This window comes from Schistocerca serialis, chromosome 4, assembly GCF_023864345.2.
Source record: "Schistocerca serialis cubense isolate TAMUIC-IGC-003099 chromosome 4, iqSchSeri2.2, whole genome shotgun sequence".
NCBI classification, from domain to species: Eukaryota; Metazoa; Arthropoda; class Insecta; order Orthoptera; family Acrididae; genus Schistocerca; species Schistocerca serialis.
The window spans coordinates 216,548,653-216,558,758 of NC_064641.1; the positions used below are offsets into that span (position 1 = coordinate 216,548,653).

Sequence of the window (10,106 nt, forward strand, 5' to 3'; positions counted from 1 at the left end):
GATTACCGGTTTTTCAACACATAAGACAGTCATCTTCTGATCTTTAAAAATCTTCTCGTTTTACGTCCTGTTCCATTATGACTATCACAAATACCATTTTGACATTCTAATGGATATTATGTAGCACATTCCATAAAAGTTTTTCTTAATAAAAATAAAAACCGATGCCTCGCAAATAGAAACAATACAGTTACAAAGCACCTTCGTAATAAGGTATTTCTACACTCATAACATTCCCCTAATGCTTGCTAAATGTTAAATTGCGTAACAATCGACTTTTCTACACTTGTTTACATTATTATTTAAATACATGATGTATGCCTATTCTTTGGGTACACATTTCATCTGAATAGGGGAAGCCACCACTCTGTGATCACGGATTTTCTTCAAACTTTGTACACATTTAGTAGGCCGTTAAAACAACATAGTGTGCAAGTAGCAAGGTACACCACTCTGGCAATACCGAGAAAATCGCAAGAGAGGTTTTACACGCCAGTTATGTAGGTCATGCATCTGTGCCTAGGTAACGGTCGTTTGAGTTCATAGTGGTCAACTTCTTCAGACGAATGCGTACGTGGCGACGGTTCGACTCTCGCTCAAACCTTTATTTTTTTTAATACAAGTGTGATATTCAGAAATTTTGCACCTGTAGTTTTTTTTTTCTTGGTACATTAGCAACGTCTAACCGCTTCGCAGGTTAACTGCCAAATGTGACCTGCCTCTGTGTCTGCAGCTCGAAGCGTCGAGGTGCAAACTAGTTCTGGGTACCTTACCAGATTGCATGTATAAGGAAGTTCGCAAATTACGACAGGCATACATTTTCAGGGAAACTGTATGCGTTTCTTCATTTACTCGTCGATAGTTATAAACATGTTTGTTCTAATAACTAAACTTAATTAAAAATAGTAAGTAGTCGAATGACATGAAATTTTCAAATAACTTACGGGTTTGCGGCGGGGTGACGTGGTCGACCACCGCCGATATTTCGACAGGAGCACACCCTGCCATTCTCAAGGCACAACTGCAAGGAGGAAGCAATGTGCAAGGGAATTTAATACCTCGATTCACAGAGGAGAAACAAGGAAGATACCACACACAGAACAAGTAACCGCAGAGTCAACACACAACCAAAGATAACCAACATCAGAAATATCGATATCAACAGGTGAGGTAGCACTAATTCTGTCCCTCTGCTTTTTGATGAGAGACAGAGCCGGATTCCAAGCAGCATTTAAACAAACTCCACCATCTCTGTTTATAAGGTTGCTTGGTAGTTTGATTTCAACAGCTTCCTTAATAACACTATCCCAATGGCTGGACGTGCAAGCCAGAATCTCCGTGTTGTTGTATTCCATAGGATGATCGGTATCAAGGCAATGTTCTGCAATAGCGGATTTGCTCGGCTGTTGTAAGCGTGTGTGACGCTTATGTTCAATACAGCAGTCTTCCATAGTCCTGATTGTCTCACCAATATATGACATGCCACAATTGCAAGGAATACGATAGACACCAGCCTTACGCCAACCAAGATCATCTTTTACGGTCTCCAACAGGGCCTTAATCTTAGAAAGTGGTCGAAAATCACATTTCACACCATATTTCCGAAAAATATGAAATTCACTAAAACTTTATGCAGATACGCTTGGTTTTTTTAAAAAATTATATTACCTCAAAAATGTCATACGAATTAAATAACATAACCAGTTACGAAGAAAAATATAGAATGAAAATTATGTTAGAGCGGGAGTCGCCTCTTACAACTCCGTCTTACGTAGCTTCAAACGCTAACCACTTTTTTATAGTTTAATTTGACGCTACCCCTTTTTTATTATCAGAGTGACTTGGTACTATCATGAAACTTCAGTAGACCATAGTAAAATTATCATTTAATATAAGGTGCAAATGGGAGAAAAAATTAATTACGATAACAATGTAATAACAGAAGGAGAAAAGAAAAAACTAGAACATAGCCGAAAAACCACCACCAAGCTCTCATGATATACACTCCTGGAAATTGAAATAAGAACACCGTGAATTCATTGTCCCAGGAAGGGGAAACTTTATTGACACATTCCTGGGGTCAGATACATCACATGATCACACTGACAGAACCACAGGCACATACACACAGGCAACAGAGCATGCACAATGTCGGCACTAGTACAGTGTATATCCACCTTTCGCAGCAATGCAGGCTGCTATTCTCCCATGGAGACGATCGTAGAGATGCTGGATGTAGTCCTGTGGAACGGCTTGCCATGCCATTTCCACCTGGCGCCTCAGTTGGACCAGCGTTCGTGCTGGACGTGCAGACCGCTTGAGACGACGCTTCATCCAGTCCCAAACATGCTCAATGGGGGACAGATCCGGAGATCTTGCTGGCCAGGGTAGTTGACTTACACCTTCTAGAGCACGTTGGGTGGCGCGGGATACATGCGGACGTGCATTGTCCTGTTGGAACAGCAAGTTCCCTTGCCGGTCTAGGAATGGTAGAACGATGGGTTCGATGACGGTTTGGATGTACCGTGCACTATTCAGTGTCCCCTCGACGATCACCAGTGGTGTACGGCCAGTGTAGGAGATCGCTTCCCACACCATGATGCCGGGTGTTGGCCCTGTGTGCCTCGGTCGTATGCAGTCCTGATTGTGGCGCTCACCTGCACGGCGCCAAACACGCATACGACCATCATTGGCACCAAGGCAGAAGCGACTCTCATCGCTGAAGACGACACGTCTCCATTCGTCCCTCCATTCACGCCTGTCGCGACACCACTGGAGGCGGGCTGCACGATGTTGGGGCGTGAGCGGAAGACGGCCTAACGGTGTGCGGGACCGTAGCCCAGCTTCATGGAGAGGGTTGCGAATGGTCCTCACCGATACCCCAGGAGCAACAGTGTCCCTAATTTGCTGGGAAGTGGCGGTGCGGTCCCCTACGGCACTGCGTAGGATCCTATGGTCTTGGCGTGCATCCGTGCGTCGCTGCGGTCCGGTCCCAGGTCGACGGGCACGTGCACCTTCCGCCGACCACTGGCGACAACATCGATGTACTGTGGAGACCTCACACCCCACGTGTTGAACAATTCGGCGGTACGTCCACACGGCCTCCCGCATGCCCACTATACGCCCTCGTTCAAAGTCCGTCAACTGCACATACGGTTCACGTCCACGCTGTCGCGGCAGGCTACCAGTGTTAAAGACTGCGATGGAGCTCCGTATGCCACGGCAAACTGGCTGACACTGACGGCGGCGGTGCACAAATGCTGCGCAGCTAGCGCCATTCGACGGCCAACACCGCGGTTCCTGGTGTGTCCGCTGTGCCGTGCGTGTGATCATTGCTTGTACAGCCCTCTCGCAGTGTCCGGAGCAAGTATGGTGGGTCTGACACACCGGTGTCAATGTGTTCTTTTTTCGATTTCCAGGAGTGTATATAGACAATTTTTTAGTTTTTTATATTTTTTAGTTTTTTTGTCGAATTGCATATATTAGTTTTTGTATAGAGTCTAAAAGCAGAAATACAGACGAATCATATTAAATTCAAAAGAGCAAAATAAAAAAAATTTCCAATATGATTTCAAGGAGTGTATACGCTCATGTTTATATAAAGGGTGGTCCATTGATCGTGACCGGGCCAAATATCTCACGAAATAAGCGTCAAACGAAAAAACTACAAAGAACGAAACTTGTCTAGCTTGAAGGGGGAAACCAGATGGCGCTATGGTTGGACCGCTTGATGGCGCTGCCATAGGTAAAACGGATATCAACTGCATTTTTTAAAAATAGGAACCCCCATTTTATATTACATATTCGTGTAGTACGTAAAGAAATGTGAATGTTTTAGTTGGACCACTTTTTTCGCTTTGTGATAGATGGCGCTGTAATAGTCACAAACCTATAAGTACGTGGTATCACGTAACATTCCGGCAGTGCGGACGGTATTTGCTTCGCGAAACATTACCCGTGTTAAAATGGACCTTTTACCAATAGCGGAAAAGGTCGATATCGTGTTGATGTATGGCTATTGTGATAAAAATGCCCAACGGGCGTGTGCTATGTGTGCTGCTCGGTATCCTAGACGACATCATCCAAGTATCCGGACCGTTCGCCGGATAGTTACGTTATTTAAGGAAACAGGAAGTGTTCAGCCACATTTGAAACGTCAACCACGACCTGCAACAAATGATGATGCCCGAGTAGGTGTTTTAGCTGCTGTCGCGGCTAATCCGCACATCAGTAGCAGACAAACTGGGCGAGATTCGGGAATCTCAAAAACGTCGGTGTTGAGAATGCTAGATCAACATCGATTGCAACCGTACCATATTTCTATGCATCAGGAATTGCATGGCGACGACTTTGAGCGTCGTGTACAGTTCTGCCACTGGGCACAAGAGAAATTACGGGACGATGACAGATTTTTTGCACGCGTTCTATTTAGCGACGAAGCGTCATTCACTAACAGCGGTAACGTAAATCGGCATAATATGCACTATTGGGCAACGGAAAATCCACGATGGCAGCGACAAGTGGAACATCAGCGACCTTGGCGGGTTAATGTATGGTGCGGCATTATGGGAGGAGGGATAATTGGCCCCCATTTTCTCGATGGCTATCTAAATGGTGCAATGTGTGCTGATTTCCTACGTAATGTTCTACCGATGTTACTACGCCGGCCGAAGTGGCCGCGCGGTTCTGGCGCTGCAGTCTGGAACCGCGAGACCGCTACGGTCGCAGGTTCGAATCCTGCCTCGGGCATGGATGTATGTGATGTCCTTAGTGTAGTGTCGGTAGCTGGACCGACACCGTGATGTGGATTGCTGAAAAAGAAAGCTTGACTACGCGGTAGCCGATAGTGCACGGCATACAGCAGACGGGCGTGAAGTCTGGAACATGAGAACTTATAAATGAATACGAAGAAAAGTATGTAGATGCTTTTTACTTAACTTTTATTTATTCCTTGGAATACATCTCTCTTGAATACTCGTAAGCTATAGGCACTGATACAAATGGCTCCTTGCTAGTTCGTAGCCATTAACTTCTGATGGCTATTCTGTCTCTCGGCTAATGAGAGAGAAAGGCTTCGTACAACTGGGCGATAGCTAGGTTCGCGTACAACTGGGGGTAGCTTGGTTCTCGTACAACTGGGGCGAGTCCACTATCGTATCACGAGACCTGCCTTGGTGGTGGCGCTAGGTCTGCGATCACAGTGGCGACACGCGGGTCCGACATGTACTACATGGACCGCGGCCGATTTAAACTACCACCTAGCAAGTGTGGTGTCTGGCGGTGACACCACATTCCTCCCCCGCAAATCGGCGAACGGTCGTGAGATAAGGCTTCCGCCCGCCGTGGGGAGGACCACATGTTGACGTATGCGATGAGGTGGGGAGCCTAACAACAGGCGAGGCTGTGCCACCCGCACCCGGCCATCCGGTCCGAGGGGAGCTAGGAAACGCCTGCAAAACTAGTCCAGGGTGCACGTCAACATGCGGTGTATGCGCCCGTAAAGAGACAGGAGGTCCTGAAGGGTCGACGTCCATGGCGTCGGGGTAGCCGACGCGCGATGACGTCATGTGGTCCGGAGCGGGCGGGCGTTCCATGGCGGAGGACAGCTGGTCACGGGAAGCGATCGGCGGCGCGTGACCCTGGGAGGCGCTTGGCGGCTGCAACGAAGCGTCGAATGCGGGCGGCGGCGGCGGCGGCTGCTGCTGCTGCTGCTGCTGCGGCGGCGGCGGCGCGTCGCCATGGGGCAAAATGGAAGGCATCGTCGGTAACACCTGGGGATGAGGCGAGCCAGTAGATGGGTCCCCAGGGCGCTGACCGGACGGCACCGTCGCTGAAAGCAGACGGGGAGCGGCAGAACCCGTGCGACGACAGAGGCGCAGCTGATTGAGATGCCGACGCACCTCACCAGAGGCCCCCAAAACCAAATACATCGCGCGGCCGAGGCAGCGAAGAATGCGCCCTGCGAGCCAACGCCGTGAACCTCGATAGTTGCGATAAAATACAACGTCGCCTGGAGCAAAAGCAGGAGTCTGCCGCTGCAAAGGAACCTGATGCGGCGGATGCAGCAAAGACATCAAGGTGCGATGAGGACGACCGTGGAGCAACTCAGCCGGCGAGCGCCCATCTCGGGGCTGAGAGCGATACGAAGACAAAAAGAGCAACAATGCGTCCTCCCGAGAATGCGACTCTTTCAATTTCAACATCTGTGACTTGAAAGTCCGGACCAATCGTTCAGCGGCACCGTTGGACTGAGGCGAAAACGGCGCGGATGTCAGATGTTGAATACCATTGGCCTGGCAGAAAGACTGGAATTCTGCGGACATGAATTGTGGGCCATTGTCGGAAACAATAGTCTGCGGAAGACCTTCAATGCAAAAGATAGCAGACAACGCTTGGATGGTGGCGGAGGACGTCGTGGAAGACATCCGGACAACAAAAGGAAAATTACTGAAGGCGTCGACCAGAACCAACCATCGAGCATTCCAGAATGGACCAGCAAAATCAATGTGCAAGCGTTGCCAAGGGGAAGTGGCTTTTGGCCACGCAAAGACTTTCCGCGGCGGTGCGGACTGTTGTTCGGCACACGCCGGGCACGAAGAACACATATTCGTAATCGCAGCATCGATTCCGAACCAAGTACAGTGCTGACGAGCAAGTTGTTTCGTCCGCACTATACCCCAATGTCCTTGGTGAAGAAGCCGTAAAACAGAGGACTGTAACGAACGTGGGACCACGACTCTGGACTGATCATTATCAGAACGCAACAACAAAACACCACGACGAACAAAAAGTCTCTCCTTGTGAGCAAAAAATCGGCGAACCAACGGATCCTCGATCCGAGACTTGGACAAAGGCCATTGCGTAGCAACAAAACGTAAAACAGTAGCAAGGACAGGGTCAGCAGCTGTGGCTGTAGCGACACGACGAAAATCAATCGGAAACGATTCGACCACTTCATCGGTTTCCGAATCAATGAACATGCAAGCAAGTTCGGAAGAATCGAATGCTTTATCCTCAGCAACAGGCAAACGGGACAACGCATCGGCGTTTCCGTGCTTAGCAGTGGACCGATACAAGATATCGTAGCGGTACTGCGAGAGGAAAATAGACCAGCGAATGAATTTCTGCGCTGTACGTGGAGGTACAGGCTTGGTCGGATGAAAAAGCGATGTCAAAGGTTTGTGGTCTGTGATGATGGTAAAGTGACGACCATACAAGAAATCATGGAACTTAGTAACACCAAACACGAGAGCCAAAGCTTCTTTCTCTATCTGTGAATAATTTCTTTGCGCAGACGAGAGCAATTTGGACGCAAAGGCAATAGGGCGATCATGGGAGCCAACTTTGTGCGCAAGCACAGCACCGATCCCGAAATCCGATGCATCTACCATCAACAAAAGGGGTTTCTGGGGATCGAATGGCGTAAGGCAAGTATTAGAAAGCAACGCCGATTTCAACTGGCGAAAGGCGCGTTCGCATTCCGTCGTCCAGACGAACGGAACACCTGCACGGCGTACGCGATGAAGCGGAGCTGAAAGAGAAGAGGCATTGCGCACATTCACTCACACCTTGTGATTCTACATTGTTCAATGTTCTTGCGACCTCATGACGCAATGCGTGGGGAACATTGCGCGCTCTGAAAAATTTCGGTTGCGCGTTTACCTTCAATTCCAAATGTGCGGCATAGTTTTGAGCGCAACCTAAGCCCGGTGCAAAAATGTCTGCAAATTCTTCACATACACTAGAACCACTGTCTGTAGGCACAGTTTGATTCACTGATAGCACCTGATTTACAATAGACATGTTAAACAACTTAAATAAATCTAGACCAAATAAGTTCACTGCAGAAGAAGAACGAAGAACGTAAAATGACACAAGTTTTGTTTGTCCCTTGAATGTTGCAAGAAGGCTGCACTGTCCTAACACAGGAATTTTCTGTCCGGAATATGTAGTTAGCTTAACATTTGCGGCACGCAACGGAGGTGCGCCCAGTTGTTTGTATGTGTCGTGATTGAGCAATGAAACTGCAGCTCCGGTATCGAGCTGGAATGGTATCACTTTGCCTTCAAAGTCTAAGTCCACAAAAAGTTTATTGTCCTGCTGACGACAAGAGCGACTGTTTTGTGCAATTGGAACAGACACTGGTACAGAATCACTTGCTAATTGACGTGACTTCCGGCGACGTCGACGCACAGTTTTTGTGGGACGAACACAGTTACTGGTAGAGAAAGTGTCACTGGACGAAGTGGAATTAACGACATGAATGTCCATAGGCGAAGGTCCACGAGCCTGAGTGACCTTGGTTCGATTCCGGCGCGAAGCAAAGGGCCTGGAATGATTGTGATTGTCTGATCTGAGCTTTTTCTGGCAAACACTTTGAACATGTCCTTTCTTATCGCAGAAAAAGCAAATAGCTTGGCGTGACGGGCAATGTTCACGCGAATGTCTAGTAGCACACCGCGGGCATGATTTTACTGCATTTGTGGGCCGGCGCGGCACACCTGGCGTAGCACGCGGCGGTCGCTGTGTCGCCGCGCGCGAGGCCCGGGTACCGGGCCGCGCAGCGCGTCCAGCGGGCCGGTTAATGGTACACACGGCTGGCGAAGTTTCAAAAGATTCCTGAGCACAGTCCAGTGTGTCCTGTCTATCCAATATGTCTATCACTTGTTGAAGGGAGGGATTAACTAGTTTCAAAATTTGCTCCCGTATGCGAACATCAGAAACGTTCTGTGCAATTGCATCACGCACCATTGTATCTGAATAAGAAAGACCACAGTCACATTCAAAGGCACAGTCCCTAGTAAGTCCTTGCAATGTTGCGACCCACTCCCTATTAGTTTGACCGGTCGTACGTTTTGTACGAAAAAACGTATACCGTTTTGCAACCACATTAACTGTTTCTTTGAAATAGGCATCTAATGCAGACAAAATTTCCTCGTAGGACAAAGTTGCTACGTCGCGTCGGGGAAACAATTTCACTATCACACGGTATGTGGACACACCGACACAAGAAAGCAAAAACGGCTGCCGCTCATTACCTTGAATTCTGTAGGCAGCCATGTGAAAGGCGAACTGACGAGACCACTCTTGCCAGGTCTCATCGGCTGCCACGTATGGTCGAAAGGGAGGTGCAACAGCGTTCAGTGGCAGCGGTAGCGAAGAAGCGGCGGCGGCCGCATCGGGTTGAATGGTACGTTGACCCTGGACGAGCTGTCCAAGGGCATCCAGTAACGCCTGCGTCTGCTGAGTCTGCAAGCGATAAAATTCGGACAGTACATCTGGAGATTGTGGCGAAGCCATGACACAATTAAATGTAAGCAATCAGAAATAAATGTAAGCAATCAGAAAAAGGTCCTTTTCCCTCGTCGCCAATAATTGTAGTGTCGGTAGCTGGACCGACACCGTGATGTGGATTGCTGAAAAAGAAAGCTTGACTACGCGGTAGCCGATAGTGCACGGCATACAGCAGACGGGCGTGAAGTCTGGAACATGAGAACTTATAAATGAATACGAAGAAAAGTATGTAGATGCTTTTTACTTAACTTTTATTTATTCCTTGGAATACATCTCTCTTGAATACTCGTAAGCTATAGGCACTGATACAAATGGCTCCTTGCTAGTTCGTAGCCATTAACTTCTGATGGCTATTCTGTCTCTCGGCTAATGAGAGAGAAAGGCTTCGTACAACTGGGCGATAGCTAGGTTCGCGTACAACTGGGGGTAGCTTGGTTCTCGTACAACTGGGGCGAGTCCACTATCGTATCACGAGACCTGCCTTGGTGGTGGCGCTAGGTCTGCGATCACAGTGGCGACACGCGGGTCCGACATGTACTACATGGACCGCGGCCGATTTAAACTACCACCTAGCAAGTGTGGTGTCTGGCGGTGACACCACACTTAGGTTAGTTAGGTTTAACTAGTTCTAAGTTCTAGGGGACTAATGACCTCAGCAGTTGAGTCCCATAGTGCTCAGAGCCATTTGAACCATTTTTTTGATGTTACTACACGATGTTACACTGCATGACAGAATGGCTATGTACTTCCAACATGATTGATGTACGGCACATAGCTCGCGTGCGGTTGAAGCGGTATTGAATAGCATATTT

General features: G+C 48.3%; 1 protein-coding gene and 1 long non-coding RNA gene across 2 annotated transcripts; both read right to left on the minus strand.

Annotated features, from left to right (window-relative positions):
• Window positions 1-4,923: 4,923 nt before the first annotated feature.
• Window positions 4,924-9,421, minus strand: LOC126474582 (uncharacterized). The gene is made up of 2 exons (XM_050102057.1): window positions 9,039-9,421; window positions 4,924-5,830 (listed from the first exon to the last, which is right to left on the minus strand). Exons 1-2 carry the CDS (start codon window positions 9,298-9,300, stop codon window positions 5,259-5,261), a joined length of 834 nt encoding a protein of 277 aa, XP_049958014.1. The 5' UTR covers window positions 9,301-9,421; the 3' UTR covers window positions 4,924-5,258.
• On the minus strand, window positions 4,924-9,889 carry LOC126474583 (uncharacterized). Its single transcript, XR_007586588.1, has 2 exons — window positions 9,636-9,889; window positions 4,924-5,032 (listed from the first exon to the last, which is right to left on the minus strand). It is a non-coding gene; the product is annotated as an uncharacterized LOC126474583 (long non-coding RNA).
• Window positions 9,890-10,106: the final 217 nt, after the last annotated feature.

Coding starts and splice junctions, on each gene's coding strand:
- LOC126474582 (XM_050102057.1), bottom strand. CDS start 9,300: ATGGCTTCGCCACAATCTCCAGATGTACTGTCCGAATTTTATCGCTTG. Junction 5,831..9,038: donor GGCTGCCTACAGAATTCAAG/GTAATGAGCGGC, acceptor GTCTGCTTTCAG/CGACGGTGCCGTCCGGTCAG.